Below are 25082 nucleotides of genomic sequence, written 5' to 3'. Positions count from 1 at the left end.
GTGCTGTGTGGTGGGGTCAGGTTGGTGGAGGACCTTTGTCTTACGGATGTTTAGTGTAAGGCTCATGCTTTCGTACACCTCGCTGAAGATATTGACCATGACTTGGAGTTCAGTCTCTGAATGTGCGCAGACGCAAGCATCATCCGTGTACTGTAGCTCAACCACAGAGGGTGGGACAGTCTTGGATCTGGCCTGGAGATGACGAAGGTTGAACAGGTTCCCACTGGTTCTGTAGTTTAGTTCCACTCCAGCGGGGAGTTTGTTGAGTGTGAGGTGGAGCATTGCAGCGAGGAAGATCGAGATGAGGGTTGGCGCGATGACGTAGCCCTGCATAACCCCGGTCCGGACGTGGATTGGGTCAGTGGTGGATCTGTTGGTCAGGATCACGGCTTGTATGTTGTCGTGGAGCAGGCGGAGGATGGCGACAAACTTTTGGGGGCAGCCAAAACGGAGAAGGACGCTCCATAGTCCCTCGCAGTTAACAGTGTCGTAGGCCTTTGTACGGTCAAAGAAAGCCATGTACAAGGGTTGGTGTTGTTCCCTGCATTTCTCTTGCAGTTGTCGCGCCGTAAAAATCACATCCGTGTGCCCCGTAGTGGGCGGAATTCGCACTGTGACTCAGGGAGGAGCTCCTCAGCCACAGGGAGAAGATAGTTGAGGAGGATTCTAGCAATGACCTTCCCAGTGGCTGATAACAATGTTCAGATTGTACATAGTTGGATGATAATAATGCACTCCTCTTCAATGGTGTTGCTGCATGAATCAGTCTTGTGTTCATTTACATATCGATCACTGCAGGAAGCAGTTTTGTGCTCATTTACATAGTCTTTAAGCACTGTATATTTTTGGGGGCAGAAAAATTGTAAATGTTGCATTTCAAAAAAATTGTTTGACCTTTGCCATTGGTGCCTTGTGTCTCATTCGCAGAATCAAGTGTAGATGAGCCAGCATGGTGGCACAGAGTAGCGAGTCAACGCTACAACCACACAGTCAATGATCAGCTGCCGACGTAAGGCTCTTGCTACAGCCACATCTCCAAGCTGCCTCTCCTGTCGCTGTGATGGATGCGCAATGGGTTCCTCGCCAGGCTCCTCTTCCTCCTCCTCCTCCTGAGGTGGTCCTCCTATTCCCACTGGCAATGCCTGTCCCCTCATGATGGCTAAGTTGTGTAGCCTGCAGCACATCACAATGAACTCAGAGAACTGCTGAGGGGAGTATTGTAGGCTGCCTCCAGAGCAGTCCAGGCATCAGAAGCGCTGCTTCAGCACACCAGTTGTCTGTTCAATTATGTTGCCTGTGGCTGCATGGCTCTCACTATAGCGCTGCTGGGCTACTGTGGCAGGGTTCCAGAGGGGCGTCATGAGCCAGGTGGCCAGGCCGTATCCTTTGTCCCCAATCAGCCAGCTCTGACCTTGTCTTTGTCGCTGAAACATGGTGAGTCACTGCTCTCACACAAGATGAAAGAGTCATGTGCGCTCCCTGGATAGTGGGCATTGACTGCGAGGATGCACTGAGTGTGGTCACAGAGCAGCTGAACGTTTAGGAAGTGGTATCCCATTCTGTTTCTGAAGACCTCTCCATTGTGTAATGGTGCTCACAAGGCGACGTGTGTGCAGCCAATGGCACCTTGAACCTTGGAGAAGCCTGCAAATCGTCCAAAGCCTAGAGCCCTCATTCTGGTTGTCCCTGCTCATTGGGAACTTTATGAAGGCCCAACAGTTGGCGGAGGCCGGAGTTCAAGCAGCGAGAGTCCGGGGAGGCGTCAGCGAGGCCTATAAAAGGCCCAACAATCAGCGGAGGCGAGAGTTCGAGCAGAGAGGGTCCGGGGAGGCATCAGAGGGGCCTATAAAAGGCCCAACAGTTGGCGGAGGCCGGAGTTCGAGCAGCGAGAGTCCAGGGAGGCGTCAGAGGGGCCTATAAAAGGCCCAACAGTCGGCGGAAGCGGGAATTCGAGCAGCGGGAGTCCGGGGAGGCGTCAGAGGGGCCTATAAAAGGCCCAACAGTCAGCGGAGGCCGGAGTTCGAGCAGTGGGAGTCCGGGGAGGCGTCGGAGAGGCCTATAAAAGGCCCAACAGTCAGCGGAGGCCGGAGTTCGAGCAGCGGGAGTCCGGGGAGGCGTCGGAGAGGCCTATAAAAGGCCCAACAGTCAGCGGAGGCCGGAGTTCGAGCAGTGGGAGTCCGGGGAGGCGTCGGAGAGGCCTATAAAAGGCCCAACAGTCGGCGGAGGTCGGAATTTGAGCAGCGGGAGTCCGGGGAGGCGTCGGAGAGGACTTTAAAAGGCCCACAGTCGGCGGAGGCAAGAGTTCGAGCAGCAGGAGTCTGGGGAGGCATCGGAGAGGCTTTTCAAAGGCCCAACAGTCAGCGGTGAGAGTTCAAGCAGTGGGAGTCCAGGGAGGCGTCAGAGGGGCCTATAAAAGGCCCAACAGTCGGCGGAAGCGGGAGTTCAAGCAGCGGGAGTCCGGGGAGGCGTCGGAGAGGCCAGCTGGTGCAGAGGCAGAAGATAAACAAAGAAACAGAAAGAAATCGAAAGGTGACGTCACAGCCAAGGGGGTAAGTGGTTGGCTGGTGATTGGTGAGTAGCTTTTCTTTTTCTTTTCCTTTATCAGTTGGTAACCATTATCATTGTTGTTGCCAAATGAAGTTGATCTCGGGGTTAAGTCATGGCAGGATAGCTCGGACACGTGTCATGCTCCTCCTGTGTTAAGTGGGAACTCAGGGACGCTTCCAGTGTCCCTGACGACTACATGTGCGGGAAGTGTATCCTGCTGCAGCTCCTGACAGACCGCATTGTGGCACTGGAGCTGCGGGTGGATTCACTCTGGAGCATCCGAGATGCTGAGGATGTCGTGAATAGCACGTTTAGTGAGTTGGTCTTACCGCAGGTAAAAGTTACACAGACAGATAGGGAATGGGAGACCAACAGGAAGAGCAGTGGAAGGAAGGTAGTGCAGGGGTCCGCTGCGGTCATCCCCCTGCAAAACAGATACACCGCTTTGGGTACTGCTGGGGGGGCTGACTAATCAGGGGAGGGCAGCAACAGCCAAGTCCATGGCACCGTGGGTGGCTCTGCTGCACAGGAGGGCAGGAAAAAGAGTGGGAGAACTATAGTGGTAGGGAATTCTATTGTAAGGGGAATAGATAGACATTTCTGCGGCTGCAATTGAGACTGCAGGATGGTATGTTACCTCCCTGGTGCAAGGGTCAAGGATGTCTCGGAGCAGTTGCAGGACATTCTGGAGGGGGAGGATGAACAGCCAGTTGTCATGGTGCATATAGGTACCAACGATATAGGTAAAAAATGGGATGAGGTCCTATAAGGTGAATTTAGGGAGCTAGGAGTTAAATTAAAAAGTAGGACCTCAAAGGTAGTAATCTCAGGATTGCTACCAATGCCACGAGTTGTTGATGCCAGTTCATTGGATATATTCAAGAGGGAGTTAGATATGGCCCTTACGGCTAAAGGGATCAAGGGGTATGGAGAGAAAGCAGGAAAGGGGTACTGAGGTGAATGATCGGTCATAATCTTATTGAATGCTGGTGCGTGCTCGAAGGGCCGAATGGCCTACTCCTGCACCTATTTTCTATGTTTCTAAGTCCCTTGTAACCTAGCGAATGCAGCAATGTGCAGCATGCTGCGAGATGCTGCATATGTCTGCTGTTCCTGCCTGGAAGGAGCCAGAGGCATAGAAGGCCATCGCCACTGTAACCTTCACCTCGACGGGCAGCACAGTCCTGTTGGCGCTGGTCGGCTGTAGGTCTGCCTGGATGAGCAGCCTTCTAACGCACTGCACATCAGAGATGTGGAGGTATGAGCGATGTTCCGTGTAAACCCATGGGTGAGGGTAAGGCCTCCTCCCCAAACATCTGCGACCTCTTCGATTCCGTGGCCCAACATGGCCAAGAACCATTCTTCCAGCTTGAAGCCGCCTGTCAACAGCAACTAGTATGTTACGCTGGCAAACTAGTATTGGCCCCATTGAAATCTCTCACTGACCTTGTAAACAACGTGTGAGGTCACATAAAAGTGCGACTTTAAACTTTAGTCTCATGCAGCGTTCTGCGCTCAACTGTGGCAGTCACTGACAACTGCGATATAAAATCCTCAAGCCTCCCTTTAAATATGCCGCCAATAGAGCCTGCTGCACACTGGGTCCGCCTGTTTTTTTCAGTCGTTTCCTGGGGCGGTCGTTAAATGAGGTGTGAGGGCTGAAAGTTCCACCCGGGGTGCTAGCGCCGCCTTGCACGACGATTTACGTGATAATGACGGACAAACTGGAAGGTAGAGCAGTAGGTTTTTGCACCGCTGCAAAACCATTGGTGAAACTTCCGGCTGGGCAATAAATCCTGGATGCCGTTTCACACCCATAAACAGCATTTACTCCTCCGCCGGGGCGCGAAACGAGGCGCAAATTAGAGGAAAATCCAGCCCCTGTACTATAACTCTGTTTATTCCCTTGCCATCAATGTCCTAACTTACTTTATTCTTTCCTATGCTCTCTGTTTTGTTTATATTTAGGCTGGTTATGTTTCTTGTAGATCCCTCCCCCAGTCTTACTAATTTAAAGCCTTTCCCGCCTCCCTATTTATCCTTTCCACTAGGAAACGGGTCCCATCCTGGTTGAGGTGGAGCCCGTCCAATTTATTAAGGAGTTCACCCTTTCTCTCAGACCCCATCTCTCATGGCCTTGCCCTTGCTCTTGCCTGATAGACAATTTCCAGCACTCTTATTACCAGCCTCCTTACCACACACGTTCCAGGCATCTTACGCACTACGGCCCTGAAATTCGGGTCGGAGGCTTCCCGCGGGCAATTGCCTCTAGCCTGAAACATTTCTACAAAATTACCTGGTGGTCCGGGAGGAGCCTAGGATTCCGGTGGGGAGGCCTTCTCTTCCCGTCCTCCAGGTTCCCACACAGAAGGTGCAGTCACATGTGACTACTCAGCCAATCAGGTACTGTATTCCAGCTTTCTCATTAATAGCAATGAGAACTCTGTATCTACGAGTTCTCACTGCTATTAATGAGAAAAAAAACAAAGACACTAAACACATGTAATAAAAAATAAAAAAACACACCTCACATAATTAAAATTAATTGAAATTAAAGTTAATAAATATGTGAGAATTTTTTTTTTCCTGAGTTTTTAAAAAGTTTTTTTCATTATGCTAAAAATAAATGTAATGTAGTGGGCAGGGTTTTTAAAAATGTGTTTTTTTAATTCAATTTAATTATATTTTTGTATGTTTTTAAACTCTTACGCCTGTGAAAGTGGGCGATGCACCTACTTTTATCAGGCGCAAGAATTTTGAGGACATTTGCTGGGTAAGATATGGGTAAATCCCGCAACCTTGCCCTTGCAAATGTCCTCGCTCCAGATATGCGTGAGATCAGAAAAGCCAGTTTTCAGCGCATGCACATTGTGCGCTGAAAACCATTTTTTCCGATGCCTTCCCGGGTCTGTAGAAACTCCGTACGGACCCGGAGAGGCTGGAATTTCAGGGCCTACATGTTTGCTGCCCTATCCAGCCTTTCCTCTGCTCCATCCTTCCAGTCATACCTAGGCTTTCAGCATCCAGAGAACATTTACTCAGCCTTATTCTCTGCCGTACAATGATAGATGTACTACTACGACTACTAGAATCATAGAAATTTACAGCACAGAAGGAGGCCATTGTGTCCATGCTGGCCGACAAAGAGCTATTCAGCCTAATCCCACTTTCCAACACTTGGTCGAAACCTTGTAGGTTACAGCACTTCAAGTGCATATCCAAGTACTTTTTAAATGTGGAGAGGGTGTCTGGCTCTACTACTCTTTCAGGCAGTGAGTTCCAGACCACTACCATCCTTGGACGAAAATCTTTCCCTTCAAATTCCCGCGAAACCTCATACCAATTACTTTAAATCTATGCACCCTGGTTGTTGACCCTTTTGCTAAGGGAAATAAGTCCTTCCTATCCACTCTATCCAGGCCCCTCATAATTTTACACACCTCAATGAGGTCTTCACTCAGCCTTCTCTGTTCTAAATAAATCAAACCCAGCCTATCCAATCTTTCCTCATAGCTAAAATTCTCCAGTCAGGCAACATCCTCGTAAATCTCCTCTGTACCCTTTCTAGTGCAATCACATCTTTCCTGTTATGTCGTGACCAGAACTACACACAGTACTTTAGCTGTGGCCTAACTAGTGTTTTATACAGTTCTAGCATAACTTCCCTGCTCTTATATTCTATAGCTTAGCTAATAAAGGCAATTATCTTGTATGCCTTCTTCACCACCTTATCTACCTATCCTGCTACTGTCAGGGATCTGTGGGCATGCACTCCAAGGTCACCTTGTTCCTCTATACTTCTCAGTGTCCTACCACTTAATGTGTATTCCCTTGTTAGCCCTCCCCAAATCTTACATATCTCTGTATTGAATTCCATTTGCCACTGTTCTACCCACCTGATCAGTTCATTGATATCTTCCTGCAGTCTGCAACTTTCTACTTCATTATCAACCGCACGGCTAATTTTTGTATTATCTTCTTAACCATATCCCCAACATTCAAGTCTAAATCATTAATATATACCAAAAAAGAATGTGACCTTGTACTAAGCCCTATGGAACCCCACTGGAAAAATCCTTCCAGTCACAAGAACACCCATCAACCATTACCCTTTGCTTCCTACTTATAAGCCAATTTTGGATCCAACTTGCCACTTTGCCTTGGATCCCATGAGCTTTTACTTTCGTGACTAGTCTGCCATGTGGGACCTTATCAAAAATATTGCTAAAATCCATATATACTACATCGAATGCACCACCCTCATCGACCCTCCTTGTTACTACCTTAAAAAATTCAATCAAGTTAGTCAAACACGACCTTCCCTGAACAAATCCATTCTGACTGTCCTTGATTAATCCATGTCTTTCTAAATGAAGATTTATTCTGTCCCTCAGAAATTTTTGCAATAATTTTCCCATCATCGAAGTTAGGCTGACTGGCCTGTAATTACTCGGTCTATCCCTTTCTCCCTTTTTCAACAATGGTACAATGTTAGCAATCCTCCAGTCCTCTGGCACCGCACCTGTAGCCAGAGAGGATTGGAAAATGATGGTCAGAGTCTCTCTTGCTTCTCTTAACAGCCTGAGATACATTTCATCTGGGCCTGGAGATTTATCGACTTTAAAAGATGCTTTAATACTTCCTTTTTCACTATGTTTATTTCATCTAATATTTCACACTCCATCTCCCTGATTGCAATGTCTGCATCACTCATCTTTTTTGTGAAAACGGATGCAAAGTATTCATTAAGAAGCAGACCCACGTCTTCCGCCTCCACATACTCCATCATGGTATCTAAAAGGCCCTACTCTTTCTTTAGTTATCCTCTTGCTCTTAATGTATTTATAAAACATCTTTGGGTTTTACTTGATTTCACATGCCAATATTCTTTCATGGGCTCTCCTAATTTTCTTTTTAATTTTACCCCTGCACTTTCTATATTCCTCGAGGTTTTCTGCAGTACTGAGCCCTTAGTATCTGGCATAAGCCTCTTTATCCCACCCTGTATGCCCCTTGACATCCAGGGAGCTCTAGATTTGTTAATCTCATCCTTTTTCTTTAAGGGAGCATACTTGCTCCGAATCCTCAGGATCTTCTTCTTGAATGCCTCTGATACTGAATTACCTTCATGAAGCTGTTTCCAATCCACCTTGGCTCAATCACATCTTGATGGTATGAGAATGAATTGGTTAGGATAGACCTGGCAAATGATACTTAAAGGGTTGACAGTGGATAGGCAATGACAGACATTTATAGAAAACATGGATGAACTTCAACAATTGTACATTCCTGTCTGGAGTAAAAGTAAAACGGGGAAGGTAGCTTAACCATGGCCAACGAGGGAAATTAGGGATAGTGTTAAATCCAAGGAAGAGGCATATAAATTGGCCAAATAAAGCAGAAAATCTGAGGACTGGGAGAAATTTAGAATTCAGCAGAGGAGGACAAAGGGTCTAACTAGGAGGGGGAAAATAGAGTATGAGAGGAAGCTTGCACGGAACATAAAAACTGACTGCAAAAGCTTCTATTAGATATGTGAAGAGAAAAAGATTAGTGAAAACCAACGAAGGTCCTTCGCAGTCAGAATCAGGTGAATTTATAATGGGGAACAAAGAAATGGCAGACCAATTGAACAACTACTTTGGATCTGTCTTCAGGAAGGAAGACACAAATAACCTTTCGGAAGTACTAGGGGTTCGAGGGTCGAGCGAAAAGGAGGAACTGAAGGAAATCCTTATTAGTCATGAAATTGTGTTTGGGAAATTGATGGGATTGAAGGCCGATAAATCCCCAGGGCCTGATAAGTACTCTGGGAGGCAGCCTTAGGAAGTGGCTCTAGAAATAGTGGATGCATTGGTCATCATTTTCCAACATTCGATTGATTCTGGATCAGTTCCTATGGACTGGAGTGTAACTAATGTAACACCACTTTTTAAAAAAGGAGGGAGAGAGAAAACAAGGAATTATTGGCCGGTTAGCCTGACATCCGGTGGTGGGGAAAATGTTGGAATCAATTATTAAAGATGAAATAGCAGCGCATTTGGAAAGCAGTGACAGGATCGGTCCAAGTCAGCATGGATTTATGAAAGGGAAATCATGCTTGACAAATCTTCGAGAGTTTTTTGAGGATGTAACTAGTAAAGTGGACAAGGAAGAACCAGTGGATGTGGTGTATTTGGACTTTCAAAAGGCTTTTGACAATGTCCCACACAAGAGATTAGTGTGCAAAATTAAAGCACATGGTATTGGGGGTAATGTATTGACGTGGATAGAAAACTGGTTGGCAGACAGGAAGCAGAGCGTCGAATAGAATGGCAGGCAGTGACTAGTGGGGTGCCGCAGGGTTCAGTGCTGGGACCCCAGCTCTTTACAATATACATCAATGATTAAATGAAGAAATTGAATGTAATATCTCCAGGTTTGCAGATGGCACCAAGCTGGGTGGCAGTGTGAGTTGTGAGGAGGACGCTAAGAGGCTGCAGGTTGACTTGGACAGGTTCGGTGAGTGGGCAAATGCATGGCAGATGCAGTATAATGTGGATAAATGTGAGGTTATCCACTTTGGTGACAAAAACAGGAAGACAGAATATTATCTGAATGGTGACAGATTAGGAAAAGGGGAGGTGCAACAAGACCTGGGTGTCATGGTACATCAGTTATTGAAGGTTGGCATGCAGGTACAGCAGGCAGTGAAGAAGTCAAATGGCATGTTGGCCTTCATAGCTACAGGATTTGAGTATAGGAGCAGGGAGGTCTTACTGCAGTTGTACAGAGCCTTGGTGAGGCCACACCTAGAATATTGTGTTCAGTTTTGGTCTCCTAATCTGAGGAAGGATGTTCTTGCTATTGAGGGAGTACAGCAAAGGTTCACCAGACTGGTTCCCGGGATGGCAGGACTGACATATGAGGAGAGATTGGATCAACTGGGCTTGTATCCACTGGAGTTTAAAAGAATGAGAGGGGATTTCATAGAAACATATAAAATTCTGATGAGATTGGACAAGTGAGAGGCAGGAAGAATGTTATACCATTGCTGAGGAGTTCCAGAACAAGGGGTCACAGTCTAAGAATAAGGGGTAAGCCATTTAGGACCGAGATGAGAAGAAACTTCTTCACTCAGAGAGTGGTTAACCTGTGGAATTCTCCACCGCAGAAAGTTGTTGAGGCCAGTTTGTTAGATATATTCAAAAGGGAGTTAGATATGGCCCTTACGGCCAAAGGGATCAAGGGGTATGAAGAGAAAGCAGGAATGGGGTACTGAGGTTGAATGATCAGCCATGATCTTATTGAATGGGGGTGCAGGCTCGAAGGGCCGAATGGCCTGCTCCTGCACCTAATTTCTGTTTCTATGTTTCAACATAGTAAAATTGTCTTTTCCCCAATTGAGAACTTTTATTCCTGGTCTATCTTTGTTCTTTTCCATAGCTACCCTAAATCTAACTGAATTATGATCACTCGCACCAAAATGCTCTCCCACTGATACCCCTTCCACCTGCCCAGCTTCATTCCCTAAAACTAAATCCAGAACCGCCCCCTCCCTTGTTGGGTTTGCTAAAAAGTAATAGCTAAAAAGTTCTCCTGAATGCAATTTTAGGTATTCTGCACCCTCCATACCCTTCACACTAATTCAATCCCTGTTAATAATAGGATAGTTGGTATCCCCTACTTTTGGTGCCCTAAAGTTTTTGCACTTCTGACAAATTTGACGACATATATGTTCCTCTATCTCCCTCTGACTGTTTGGGAGTGCATAGCACACTTCCAGCAGTGTGATCACCACATTTTTGTTTTTCAGTTCAATCCATATGACCTTATTTGATGATCTTTCTAACATATCATCCATCCTTACAGCTGTAATTGTTTCTTTAATCAATACTGCGAGCCCCTCTCTATCTCGTCTGAAAACCCTTGTAACCAGGAATGTTGAGCTGCCATTCCTGCCCTTCTTTCAGCCATGTCTCAATAATAGCTATATTGTCATACTCCCAAGTATCTATCTGTGCCTGCAGCTCATCTGCTTTATTCCCCAGACTCTTGCATTGCAGTATATATAATTTAGCACTTCCAAACTCCTTTGTTGTATAATTTTTAGCCTTTGATTCCTCTGCCTTCCAAATATGCTTTTCTGCCTTCTATTTCCAGCTTTGCTTCTCTCCCTTCTGAATCTATTCGCAGCTAGTTTAAACCCTCCTCAACAGCACGAGCAAACTCGCACGCGAGGATATTGGTCCTGGCTCTGTTGGGATGCAAACGGTCCGGCTTGTACAGGTCCCATCTCCACCAGAAATGGCGCCAATGCCTCAGGAATATAAAGCGCTCCCTCCTGCACCATCTCTGCAGCCAGTCATTCATCTGCTCCATGCACCTATTCCTGTACTCACTATCACATGGCACTGGGAGTAACCTGGAGATTAGTACCTTAGATGTCCTACATTTTGATCTCTTTCCTAGATCCCTCAATTCTGAGAGCAAATCAATCTGAGCGTGACTCAATCTGAGCGTGACTCAATAGGAGAGCGAATCAATGGGAGAGCGAATCAATGGGAGAGCGAATCAATGGGAGAGCGAATCAATCCGAGAGCGAATCAATCCGAGAGCGAATCAATGCGAGAGCGAATCAATGCGAGAGCGAATCAATGGGAGAGCAAATCAATGCGAGAGCGAATCAATCCGAGAGTGAAGCAATCCCAGAGTGAAGCAATCCGAGTGATTCAATTTGAGTGTAAATGAATGCGAGAGTGAATCAATCCGAGAGTGAATCAATGCGAGAGTGACTCAATCCGAGAGTGAATCAATCCGAGAGTGAATCAATCCGAGAGTGAATCAAACCGAGAGGGAATCAATCCGAGAGGGAATCAATCCGAGAGGGAATCCATCCGAGAGGGAATCCATCCGAGAGGGAATCCATCCGAGAGGGAATCAATGCGAGAGCGAATCAATGCGAGAGCGAATCCATCCGAGAGCGAATCAATGCGAGAGCGAATCAATGCGAGAGCGAATGAAACCGAGAGTGACTCAATGCGAGAGTGACTCAATGCGAGAGTGACTCAATGCGAGAGTGACTCAATGCGAGAGCGAATCAATGCGAGAGCGAGTCAATGAGAGAGCGAATCAATGCGAGAGCGAATCAATGCGAGAGCGAATCAATGCTAGAGCGAATCAATACGAGAGCGAATCAATGCGAGAGCGAATCAATGCTAGAGCGATTCAATGCGAGAGCGAGTCAATGCGAGAGCGAGTCAATGCGAGAGCGAGTCAATCCGAGAGCGAGTCAATCCGAGAGCGAGTCAATCCGAGAGCGAGTCAATCCGAGAGCGAGTCAATCCGAGAGCGAGTCAATGTTGGAGTGAATTAATGTGAGACTGAATCAATCCGAAAGTGAGTCAATCCGAGAGTGAATGAATGAGAGAGTGAATCAATCCGTGAGTGAATCAACGCGAGAGTGAATTCTTCTCGTTAGATCCTCGGTCCCCTAGTATTTCCAGAAGGTTATTTGTTTCTTCCTTGGTGAAGACAGTACCAATATTAGTTCAATTGGTCTGCCACTTCTTTGTTCCCCATTATAAATTCGACTGATTCTGACTGCAAGGGACCCACATTTGTCTTCACTAATCTTTTTCTTTTCACGTATCTGTAAAAGCTTTTGCAGTCAGTTTTTATGTTCCCTGCAAGCTTACTCTCATATTCTAATATCCCCCTCCTAATTAAACCATTTGTCCTGCTCTGCTGAATTCTAAATTTCTCTCAGTTCTCAGGTTTGCTGTTTTTTTGGGCCAATTTATATGCCTCTTCCTTGGATTTAACACTATCCCTAATTTCCTATGTTAGCCACAGTTGAGCCACCTTCCCCTTTTTATTTTTACGCCAGACAGGGATGTACAATTGTTAAAGTTCATCCAAGTGATCTTTAAATGTCTGCCATTGCTTATCAACTACCGTCAACCCTTTAAGTATCATTCACCAGTCTATTCTAGCCAATTCACGCCCCATACCGTCGAAGTTACCTATATTTAAGTTCAGGACTCGAGACTCTGAATTAACTGTATCACTCGCCATCTTAATGAAGAATTCTACCATATTATGGTCACTCTTCCCCAATGGGTCTCGCACAACAAGATTGCTAATTAATCCTCTCTCATTACACAACACCCAGTCTAGAATGGCCAGCTCTCGAGTTGGTTCCTCGACATATTGGTCTAGAAAACTATGCCGTATACACTGCAGGAAATCCTCCTCCACCGTATTGCTACCAGTTTGTTTAGCCCAATCTGTATGTAGATTAAAGTCACCCATGATAACTGCTGTACCTTTATTGCATGCATTCCTAATTTCTTGTTTGATGCTGTCCCCAACCTCCCTACTATTGTTTGGTGGTCTGTACACAACTCCCATGAGCATTTTCTGCCTTTTGGTGCTCCGCAGCTCTACCCATACAGATTCCACCTCAGCCACGCTAATGTCCTTCCTTACTATTGCGTTAATCTCCTCTTTAACCAGCAACGCTACCCCACCTTTTTTTCCTTTCAGTCTATCTTTCCTGAATATTGAATACCCTTGGATGTTGAGTTCCCAGCCTTGGTCACTCTGGAGCCATGTCTCCGAAATCCTAATGACATCATATCCGTTAACAGCTATCTGCGCAGTTAATTCATCCAACTTATTACGAATGCTCCTCACATTGAGACACAGAGCCTTCAGGCTTGTTTTTTTAACACTCTTTGTCCTTTTAGAATTATGTTGTAATGTGGCCCTTTTTGATTTTTGCCTTTGATTTTTCTGCCTTCCACTTCTATTTTTCTCCTTTATACCTTTTGCTTCTGACCCCATTTTACTTCCCCCTGTCTCCCTGTGTAGGTTCCCATCCCCCTGTCCTACTAGTTTAAATCTTCCCCAACTAGAAAATACTCCCCTTATGGGAGTGGTGAGTGTTTCTGCATCCACCACTCTTCCAGGCAGCGAGTTCCAGATCCCCACAACACTCTGTGTAAAAGAGCCCCCCCCTCAAATCCCCTGTAAACCTTCCACCAACCACCTTAAAACTATGCCCCCTCATAATAGACCCCTCCACCAATGGAAATAGGCCCTTGCTATCCACTATGTCCAGGCCCCTCAATATTTTGTACACCTCAATGAGGTCTCCTCTCAACCTCCTCTGTCCCAATGAGAACAAACCCAGCCTATCCAATCTGTCCTCATAACTAAGATTCTTCATTCCAGGCAGCATCCTAGTAAATCTCCTCTGCACCCTCTCTAGTATAATCACGTCGTTCCTCTAATACGGCAACATGCACGCAGCACTCCAGCTGTGCCCTAACCAAAGTATTATACAATTTAAGCATAACCTTCCTGCTCTTATATTCTATGCCTCGGCCAATAAAGGCAAGCATTCCGTATGTCTTCTTGACCACCTTATCCAACTGGCCTGCTACTTTCAGGGACCTGTGGACAAGCACTCCAAGGTCCCTTTGTTAATCTACACTATTAAATGGCCTGCTGCTTATTGTATATACCGTTTCCTTATTATCCTTCCCAAAGTGGGCTCACACATCACACTTCTCTGAATTAAATGCCATTTGCCACTGCTCTGCCCACCTGACCAGTACATTGATATCCTCCTGCAGCCCATGACTTTATCATTATCAACCACACAGCCAATTTTAGTGTCATCTGCGAACTTCTTAATCATACTCCCTATATTAAATCTAAATTGTTTATATATACCACAAAAAGCAACGGACCCAGTACTGAGCCCTGCGGAACCCCACTGGAAACATCCTTCCAGTCACAAAAGCATCCATCAATCATTGCCCTTTGCTTCCTACCTCCAAGCCAATTTTGGATCCAACATGCCACTTTGCCCTGGATCCCATGGGCTTTAACCTTCATGACCAGTCTACCATGTGGGTCCTTATCAAAAGCCTTGCTAAAGTCCATATACACTACATCGTACGCACTACCCTCATCGACCCTCTTGGTTACCTCCTCAAAAAATTCAATCAGGTTAGTCAAACACGATCTTCCCTGAACAAATCTGTGCTGACTGTCCCCAATTAATCCTTGACTTTCCAAATGTAGATTTATCCTATCTTTCAGGATTTTTTCCAATAATTTTCCCACCACTGAGGCATCCCACCGCTGGGCGGTGCCAAGAGTTGGTTTTTCGGGTGGTGCATAGTTTCTGATGCACGCCGCCAGAGTGCCTTAAAGGTATGTTGCTTTCAGTCGATTTTGTGTCGCCGACTTTTTCGCTTTCTTTCACTAGCAGTGCAAGGATACTGCTTTGCGAGTGCTGGAGGCGCCTTCCACATGCAGAACATGGAGGCTACTTCGAGGAGGCTGGGCTTGTGGAGAGATTTGAAATGGAGGCAGTGCTGACAGGACAATGCTTCCTGCACATTGTGCATGCCGCAGAGGCACAGAGGAGAAGGCGGCGTTGGGGGCAACGGCTGCAGAGGCAGGCGGGCAAGGTTCACAGGTATCACTGCAGCCCAGCACGGAGAGGGCCAGGGAGATGGCCACAGAGGGGAGGCCAGAGAGCTGCCACAGGAAGGCCCTCAGCAAGGGTGTCCCCTCAGCAGGAGAGCGAGGTACACGGACCCCCCACACCAGATACTGAGCCAGCAGGCCAGGAGGCAGCCTGCAGCGGAGATAGATGCTGGGCAGCAGCAGCCTGCAGAGGTGGAGGAGCCAGCAGAGCAGCAGGGAGAAGCCAATGAGTCACCTCACAGAGCAAGATGGCCACACAGGTGTGGGGGCGACAGGCCATATCGAGAAAGGGTCTTCAGCCAGAAATTCTCATACACTGATATGAATGATGATCAGTGCCTACACAAACTGAGTTTCCAGAAGGACGTCGTGACTGAGCTCTGTAATCTCCTGCAGGCAGAATTGGAGACCCAAACATGGGTGAGGACAGCCCTGAGTGTGGCATCCAAGGCGACTATCGCCCTCAACTTTTATGCGACTGCATCCTTCCAAGCTGACACAGCGGACATGTGCAACATCTCGCAGTTTGAAGCCTTCACAGTGATACGGGAAGTCACAGATGCTCTGTATAGGAGGGGGGCTGACTACATCTCCTTCCCTATGACCAGGGACAAGCAATTGGCACAGCAGACTGCATTTCTGCACATTGTGGGCTTCCCCAGGGTCCAGGGGATCATTGATTGCAACCATGTCGCTCTCAGGGCACCCCAACAAACTCTCACACAATTCAGAAACCGCAAGGGCTTCCTCTCCCTCAATGTTCAACTCGTTTGCGACCACAACTGCAAGATTCTGCAAGTGGATGGCCCGTTTCCTGGCAGCAGCCGTGACTCTTTCATACTGCACCAGAGCAGTGTGCCACGCCTCTTCACTGGTCCCAATGAAGATTGCGGCTGGCTCCTCGGTGACAAGGGCTACGTACTGAGCACTTGGCTCATGACTCCTCTGCACAACCCGAGAACTGATGGGCAGCTCATGTACACTGAGAGTCTGACAATCATCGAACACTCTATTGGCATTCTCAAGCAGAGGTTCCATTGCCTGGACTGCTCGGGGGGGGGCGGGGGGGGGGTGCTGCAGTACTCGCCTGAGCATGTCTCCATATTCGTGGTGATCTGCTGCATGCTCCACAACCTGGCCATTATGAGGGCGCAGCCATCGGAAGACGAGGAAGCAGTTGCACCTGTGGAGGAGGAGGACCAGGATGCAGGTGGGCAGCCAGGCAGTAGGTGGCGTCGCCATCGTGAGCCTGCAAGCGAAGCACAATGCCACCTCATCTGGCCATGTCCATGGGCCAACCTGTGAGCCTTCTCACATATCATTCCCGCACAGTAAAATGAGAGACCACAAATTCCAAAAACTAAATAAAGATTTATTAGAACTCAAAAAATGGGTTTCCATAATTAATTACTACCCTTATGCAACTCCCTATAACTGCTCTTAAGCAGACCTATCCTTACACTACACCGCAGAGTCTCCACTGTGGCTGCCTCATGGCTTTGGGAAGGCTGCTATGTGTCTGTAGAGGAAGCTACACATGTCCTTCTCGGATGCCCTCGACCAGCTCTGGCCTTGGAAGGGCGGCTGAAGACTGTGTCTTCAGTCGGAAGTGACTGAGCGATTCCATGGATGGCAGCAATTGCGGAGTGGCAGGTCACGGCTCAGTACTGCTATGAACCAGAAAGCCCATATCAGTATCCTGGTCCGAGGAGCCAGCACCTCCCCCAGGGCAGCAGCCCCCACCTACCCCATCAAGCTGCTGGAGCTCAGGTCGGCGGGGTGTGGTGGCACCATTAGGTCCCCTATCAAACCGTGGTGGACCCAGCCGCAATGGCAGCAGTGAGACTGCATGAGAGCAGCCACACTCTGGAAGCCATCAGAGACGACAGCACTAAGATGCTCCGTGCCCTGTTGCCCAGAGTGCATGAGAGCATTCTGAGCTTCCAGAGCAGCAGCCATCCTGTCCAAAGAAGCACAGCCATGCTCATTCCCTCGCACCTGTGCTGCAATGGCAGCTGTCACCTCGGTCAAGAGACGCATCATCACAGCTGGATCCGCACGGTCACTCTGGGATTCCGCCATCATCTACACACTGGCAATGATGGTCCCAATGGTGTGCGCAGAGCTGTCCACAATGCAGGAGGCGCACTCCTCCATGCTCCTCACCATTTGCAACAGCCTCTCGGGCACCCCTTGCATTGCTGCCAAGAGCTTGGAATGCATGGCCCCCACCCTTTGTTCATAAGCCCCAACATCGATCGGCTCGTCTGAGCCCTCATCATCAGGACTCAGCAGCGCACTCGCCTCCCCGGAGAGATGGCACCCGAGGCTGTCATAGGCCGGTCAGTCTGACATCGGTGGTGGGGAAAATGTTGGAATGAATTATTAAAGATGAAATAGCAGTGCATTTGGAAAGCAGTGACAGGATTGGTCCAAGTCAGCATGGATTTATGAAAGGGAAATCATGCTTGACAAATCTTCTAGAATTTTTTGAGGAAGTAACTAGTAGAGTGGACAAGGGAGAACCAGTGGATGACGTATATTTAGACTTTCAAAAGGCTTTTGACAAGGTCCCACACAAGAGATTAGTGTGCAAAATTAAAGCACATGGTATTAGGGGTAATGTACTGACGTGGATAAAGAACTGGTTGGCAGACAGGAAGCAAACAGTCGGAATAAACGAGTCCTTTTCAGAATGGCAGGCAGTGACTAGTGGGGTACCGCAAGATTCAGTGCTGGGACCCCAGCTATTTATAATATACATTAATGATTTAGATGAAGGAATTGAATGTAATATCTCCAAGTTTGCAGATGACACTAAGCTGGGTGGCAGTGTGAGCTGTGAGGAGGATGCTAAGAGGCTGCAGGTTGACTTGGACAGGTTCGGTGAGTGGGCAAATACATGGCAGGTGCGGTATAATATAGATAAATGTGAGGTTATCTACTTTGGTGGTAAAAACAGGAAGGCAGGTTATTATCTGAATGGTAGCAGATTAGTAAAAGGGGAGGTGCAACGAGACCTGGGTGTCATGGTGCATCAGTCATTGAAAGTTGGCATACAGGTACAGCAGGCAGTGAAGAAGGCAAATGGCATGTTGGCCTTCATAGCGAGAGGATTTGAGTATAGCAGCAGGGAGGTCTTACTACAGTTTTTACAGGGCCTTGGTGAGGCCATACCTTGAATTTTGTGTACAGTTTTGGTCTCCTAATCTGAGGAAGGACATTCTTGCTATTGAGGGAGTGCAGCAAAGGTTCACCAGACTGATTCCCGGAATGACAGGACTGACATATGAAGAATGACTGGATCGACTAGGCTTATATTCAAAGGAATTTAGAATAATGAGAGGGGATCTCATAGAAACATATAAAATTCTAGATGCAGGAAGAATGTTCACCATGTTGGGGAAGTCCAGAACCAGAGGTCACAGTCTAAGGATAAGGGATAAGCCATTTAGGACCGAGATGAGGAGTAACTTCTTCACTCAGAGAATTGTTAACCTGTGGAATTCTCTACCACAGAAAGTTGTTGATGCCAGTTCATTGGATATATTCAAAAGGGAGTTAGATGTGGCTCTTACTGCTAAAGGGATCAAGGGATATGGAAAGCAGGAATGGGGTACTGAAGTACATGATCAGCAATGATCATATTGAATTGTGGTGCAGGCTCGAAAGGCCAAATGGCCTACTCCTGCACCTATTTTCTATGTTTCTATGTTTCTTGGCCCTTCAAGATGTTGTAGCCCACAAGGTCCCGGTGCTTCATCCAGTGCAGACCCCTCTGCTAAATCTATGTTATCCGATCGCGGACTCCCAGTATCTGAGCTGGTGCGTGGGACTGTAGGAAGCAGAGATGCACTGTTGCTGGCAGAGCTCTCCCCCTCTCCACCTCCCTCATCCGACACGCTGCCAAGATCATCGAGGGTGTCAAGTGTCTCCTCCTCACTGTGGCTGCCAGTTGAGTCAAGGGTGTCTGTATCGCTCATGATGACACTGGGGTTATCATCTGCAAGCATAAAAGGGAGAAGGGGCGCCATGAGGGTGAGGAGCTCCATTGCATCATGCAGCAAGCAGCTTTCACAGAAGTATAAGCAACAGTCAAGTAGGCCATTGCACTGTGAGGGAGAGATGGCATTACAGTCACTAACCCACGCAGCCCCGAGCGCCATCGGAGCAACCAGCAGCCACAGGGAGACCAATGTGTGCGCCCACTAGCCGCTGCACCCTCTGCTCAAAATCTGTGAGCAGCACATTTTGGGATTCGCCCCCCAGTGTCTTATTGGTCGCGTGGTTTTGTGCCACCTTGGCCTTGAAAGCAATGAAGGATTGGTAAGTCTCAGTTTCCCGAGGCCTTGGCAATGAGTGCAAGTGTGGGTCCATTAAATGCAGCTGTGAATCTCAGATGTATGGCATCCTCCATTGTGAGTGTGTACACATACAGGCCTAGCAATCAACAGGCACTTCAGCTACTAAGTAGTGTTGGTGAGAAACAAGTTAAGGTGAAGGAGAGTGCGGCAGATGTAATGTGAGGAGTTAGGGGAACATGTACTCACTTTCATCAACTGCATAAGGTCGGTTAGCCTTTTCCTGCATTGGCTGGGGGTCTGCTGGTAATGAACGTCCTCGAAACCTCCTCCGTTATCTCCCTCCAGGCTTCAGTGAAGACACCTCGAGTTGGTCTCCCACCACTTTCAGGGAAGAATAGCCATCTTCTTCCCTCCACAGCTTCGATTAGAGTCTCGAGTTCTGCGTCACTGAAGCGCCTCCCCCTGCTCAAATCTCCCCTTGCAGCCATCTCCTCGGATGCGGGTCAAAATGAACTCAAGACACAGCTGCAAAGCCTGTCCTTTAAGGCCAGGGAGCAGCTGCATCGTTAGCATGATCATTAGCATTAAATGGATAGGAGGGGAATTTTGCGGTGCAAACGCCACTCCGCAGCCACACCGCTAAAAGCAGCCCTTACCACCAGGCATTACCATTCCACTCCGTTTCTGGCCCAAATAAGCCGAATCTCTATCTTAATGCCACCCCATCCATATCAGTGGTACCAGACACTCAAATGCGATGCATGCGCCCGGTTTTGGGCGAGGGGAAATTTCGGCCCCACAGTATCTGAGCTGGTGACTAGAAGTGTGAAATTGAGTAACAATGTTTCTTCTTCATTTTCCTCTCCTTCTTCATGTTGACCCACTGGCTGGGCAGGCTGGATTCATAGAATCATAGGGCCCAAGTTTGGTCCACCCATGTACCGTCGAAAGGATCACCATGATCCTGATGGAACTTTGGGCAGAAGTTTGATAGAAAAAAAAACGCCAAGCCGTAAAAACGGGCATTATACACCGAATCTGGGTGGCAAATGCGATCCTCGGCAAAGCAACGCCGAGGATAGAGTCGGGCCCAGGGAGGGGGGGCGGGGGGGGGGGGGGGGGGGGGGGGGGAGCTGAAAAAAAAATGTTCAACAAATTAAAAAGGAACTATTACAAATCCTTCAGAGGATCCCATTCAACAAAATCGTTGCAAAAGAAATGAAGAAAACCATTTCACTAACCTTTTCTTGCAGGTCTTCATACTTACCATTCAGGTAAGACCTGCCTCCACGTGGCGGTCTCTGCTGCTGGAGTGGAAGACCGCCCAGACCAATCTCGGGAGGGAGTGGGCAAGAAGACTTTTGGCGGCGCCGCACGCCAACGGATGCTCCCCAGCGGACTTCTCTCCCTGCTGGCATGAGGACCTGACCAACTCGGTCAGAGGGGAGAGTGTTGAAAAAACAGGAAGACCGCCAAGAAAACTCGGCGGCAGCCAGTGGTACATTCACCAAACTCGGGCCCACAGAAACATAGAAATTTACAGCACGGAAAGAGGCCATTTCGGCCCATCGCATCCGCGCCGGCCGACCAAGTGCTATCCAGCCTAATCCCGCTTTCCAGCCTTGTAGGTTACGGCACTTTGAGTGCATATCCAGGTATTTTTTAAATGTGGTGAAGCTTTCTGCCTCTACCACCCTTTCAGGCAGTGAATTCCAGATCCGCACCACTCTCTGGGTGAAGAAATTTCCTCTCCTATCTCTTCTAAACCTCCCCCCAATGACTTTAAATCTATGCCCCCTGGTTGTTGACCCCTCTGCCAAGGGACACAGGTCCTTCCTATCCACTCTATCCAGACCCCTCATAATTTTATACACCTCCATCAGGTCTCCCATCAGCCTCCTCTGTTCCAAAGAAAACAGGCCCAACATCTCAAATCTTTCCTCATATCTAAAATTCACTAGTCCAGTCAACACTCTGGTAACTCTCCTCTGCACCCTTTCCAGTGCAATCACATCTTTCCTGTAATGTGATGACCAGAACTGCACACAGTGACTATTAGTGTACAAATATTTAATGTATTCATACTCTAGTATTCACACTACTTAATTTTAAGGCTTTATGTATAAATTATAGTCAGCCAGAATGCTTTATTTTGCTATTGCAAATGATTTGCAATTTAGTCGATATTATGAATACAGAAATTGGGCAGTCATGAAGCACTTACCTTCAAATCAGATGATGATGATGTCCGCTTGCAATTTGCAATCATTTTCTGAAAGACTTCTTCTTTTTCATTTTCTTTTAGTTTCTCAAGATCTTCTCTCAGCTTTGAAAACATAGGAGGAGAACATATTATGGCTGATTCATCAACTGGGTGTTCCCTTCGAGTTGCAATGTTTGTAGGGAGCGTTGGTTGGGAAATCATGAGCCTGCAGCCTGAGTGTCCATTCATTTAAATTAGTGGGTGGAAATCAGGAGTTGAGCTCCGAAAATTTCCTGACCAGGATTCCTTGTGACCACCGGTCCTCACATAGAATATCTGATTATGGAGAGAGCCCTATTATACATTCAAACATCAGTTTAACATGTACTAGAGCAGTAACACAGAATATGTTACAGTATTATATGATCCCTATTTCTTCATCTTTCCATCTATCATTAATACTTGGATCAAGCCCTTTTTTAAAATAGTAATGTTGGAAGTTGGGAACGATGAATAGACCTTCGCCCCATTGAATATTTATTAGTCATGGCAGCTTTTCATCTTTTTAACCCCAATTCCTTGTCCTTTCTCCATATCCCTTAGTACCCCTAGGTGTCAAGCATTTATTTGTATATTAAATAGCTCAATTAATTCTGCATTAAATCATAGAATGATACAACACAGAAGGAGGACATTTGGTCCATCGTGCCTGTACCGGCTCTATGAGGAGCTATACAATTAGGCCCACTCCCCTGCTCTTCCCTCATAGCCCTCAAATTTTCCCCTTTAATTATTTTTCCAATTCATCTCAATTGTCAACCCGAAAAACCATCACCAGATCCCAAGGTCAATATCCTTTCCAAGGTGAAGCATCCAAAACTGAATGCAACACTGCAAACTATATCTGCAAGCATACTTCCCTTCCTTTAGCACTCTTAACTCATACGATGAAGCCCAGTGTCCCAATTGCAACTACAATCTAGTTTTTAATGAATGTACCTGGAACCCTAAATCCCTTTGACCATTTTTCTTGACTTAGGCTGTATTCTCATCTCTCTTTCTTGCACTTTATATTGAATGGTATGAGAACCATGCCCATGGTATATCTTAAAGCATTTCTCACATAAAGGGGATTAATTTTCAAACTTTGCATTATTAGCAGGAAGCCTTGTCTGCCAGGTATGCATATCAGAAAATCAGGCTTGTACCTCATTTTCTGACCAAATTGTTCAGCTGGGTGAGATTTCCCACTAGTAGTATGAAGTCAGGAAATTTCCTGCAAGCTCCGATCAATCCATAAGTCCCATTGCTTAAGTTTCTTGACCAGGAAATTAAGTTTTTGCAATGAACTGGAACTTTGTTGAATTTTAAAAGTACCTGATAGCTGCAAAATGAACTTCTACGAATGTATACAAGTGCTCAGAGCTGCGTCATTGAGCATGGTATAGGCTGTCTACAGTAGTCGTTACAAGTAAGTGAAGGTCTACATCCTAGAAATCTCCACCCCTCAAAATTCTAACTTTTGAAAGACCATCAACAGACACTCAACGACTTGGCTTGGGTCTAAGGAACCTAGATACTCATGCTGGGCTACAGATATTGAACCTGTGGTGACTGGCCAAAGGGGGCTCAGGGATAGCAAGGAAATAATTCTTCTCCTCCCCAGAGCTCGAGTCTGAAAGACTAATTTCCAATTTCTAATTATCAACGTAATGGTCTTCAATACATCAGTCACCATAGATAGTACTGATTATATGGTAACAGAGGAGACAGAATAATGGCCCCAAGTTTCCACATGATTTGCTCCTGATCTTTAGGAGCAACTGGTGTAGAACGGAGTATCTTAGAAATCGCAATTCTCCACATTTAAGTTTTCTGCAGTTCTAGTCATGTAGAACAGTTTCACTTTGGAACAGAATTTTTTTTCAAAAGGGGGCGTGTCCAGCCACTGACGCCTGATTTGAAAGTTTCCACAGTGAAAACGTACTCCAAACTAACTTAGAATGGAGCAAGTGAGGATTTTTGTAGGCCTGAAAAAACCTTGTCTACAGATTAAAAAATCAGGCGCAGGTTACAAATTAGACATTTGGAACGAGGTGGGGTGGGGGGGTGGGGGAAGAGAAGTCATTACATTCTACAATAAATCCTTCGTTATACTTATACAAATATTATACAAATAATTCCAACCTGAATAAAAATTTATAAGCAAAGAAAAGATTAAATAAACCATGTTCCTACCTGTGTGAAAGTGCTTAAGGCAGGGAGAAGGCTGCAGGAAGCCTCACAAGTTGAGGCAGCCGTTCCCGACGGCAGGGGGGGGGGGAGGCAGGGAGGAGGCAGCTGTTCCCGACGGCAGGGGGTGGGGAGGAGGCAGTGAGGAGGCAGCCGTTCCCGACGGCAGCAGGGGGGGGGGGGGGAAGGCCCCCCTGCCGTCAGTCGGGCCTGTCGGGAAACGGCTGCCTCAACTTCTGAGGCTTCCTGCAGCCTTCTCACTGCTGCAAGAAGCCTCAGTGCTGATCATGGAAGGGCAATGTGGCTTTATTAAAAAAATTTTTAAAATTGAACAGCTACAAAGAACTACAAAAATGGCCAAGTGTCAATGTTTCCTTCACACTGCGCGTGCGCGAACGCTCCAATGCGCACGCGCAGGGTTGACGGCATGAAAAAAACTCATTTAAATGGTACCCGCCCCCTCCTACTTACAAAATCGGCGCGAGTGGTAGGCTCCGCCCCCTGGGCGCCGCGCCAAGCTGACATCGAGCTGCAAAGCGCTCGAGAATAGCGCGTTTTTTTTCAGGTTGCGTTTTCCACGCGAAAAACGAGCGCCCAGCTCGGAGGGCGCCTGTTTTGCCGCGTGTGGAAACTTGGGGCCTTAGTTTGCTCCAGTTCTAGTCAGTTAGAACAGTTTCACTTTAGAACAAAAAAATTTTTTCAAAAGGGGGCGTGTCCGGCCACTTACGCCTGATTTCAAAGTTTCGTGAGTGGAAACTTACTCCAAACTAACTTAGAATGGAGTAAGTGAAGATTTTTGTATGCTCGAAAAAACCTTGTCCACACTTTAGAAAATCAGGCGTAGGTTACAAATCAGGCGTAGGGAATGGTGGGGGGAGGTGTTTAAAGGGAAGTTTACAAACATTAAACACTTCAGTTTTACAAATAAAGAGCCATCATCAATAATAAATGATAAATACATCAATAAATCAACCAATAAATCAATCAAAAAAAATTAATAAGAAATAATTTTTTTTTTTAAATCAATAAATAAAACATTTTCTACTTACCGACTGCAGCACCGGGAGCCCTCCAACAGCGTGCTGGGATGCCCCCATCAGTGTGTCTCTGTCAGTGTCTCTATCTCTCTGTCTCTCATTCTCTGTCTGTCAGTGTCTGTGTTTCTGACAGCGAGGGGAGGGGGAGGAGGGGGGGAGCAGAGGGAGGGAAGGGGGTGGAGGGGGAGGGAAGGGGAGAAGGGGGGGAGAAGGGGATAAAGGGGAGAAAGGAGATGGGGGAGTAAGGAGATTGGGGTGGTGGGGGGGAAGGAG

The 25082-nt window shown here is 47.0% G+C and overlaps 1 protein-coding gene across 1 annotated transcript in view; it reads right to left on the bottom strand.

Moving 5' to 3' along the window:
* LOC139255775 (uncharacterized) overlaps positions 1–25082 on the bottom strand; it is a gene marked incomplete at its 3' end in the record, with an annotated part of 142043 nt that overhangs the window by 82628 nt on the left and 34333 nt on the right. The window contains exon 6 of the mRNA XM_070873987.1: positions 21562–21663. Within this exon, the coding sequence (XP_070730088.1) occupies positions 21562–21663 (102 nt within the window). The remainder of the gene's footprint in view (positions 1–21561; positions 21664–25082) is intronic.

The sequence above is a fragment of the Pristiophorus japonicus genome, unplaced genomic scaffold, assembly GCF_044704955.1.
Source record: "Pristiophorus japonicus isolate sPriJap1 unplaced genomic scaffold, sPriJap1.hap1 HAP1_SCAFFOLD_627, whole genome shotgun sequence".
Classification (NCBI taxonomy): Eukaryota; Metazoa; Chordata; class Chondrichthyes; family Pristiophoridae; genus Pristiophorus; species Pristiophorus japonicus.
The sequence above is the reverse complement of the archived record's forward strand: the minus strand, read 5'-3'. Positions and strand labels throughout refer to the sequence as shown.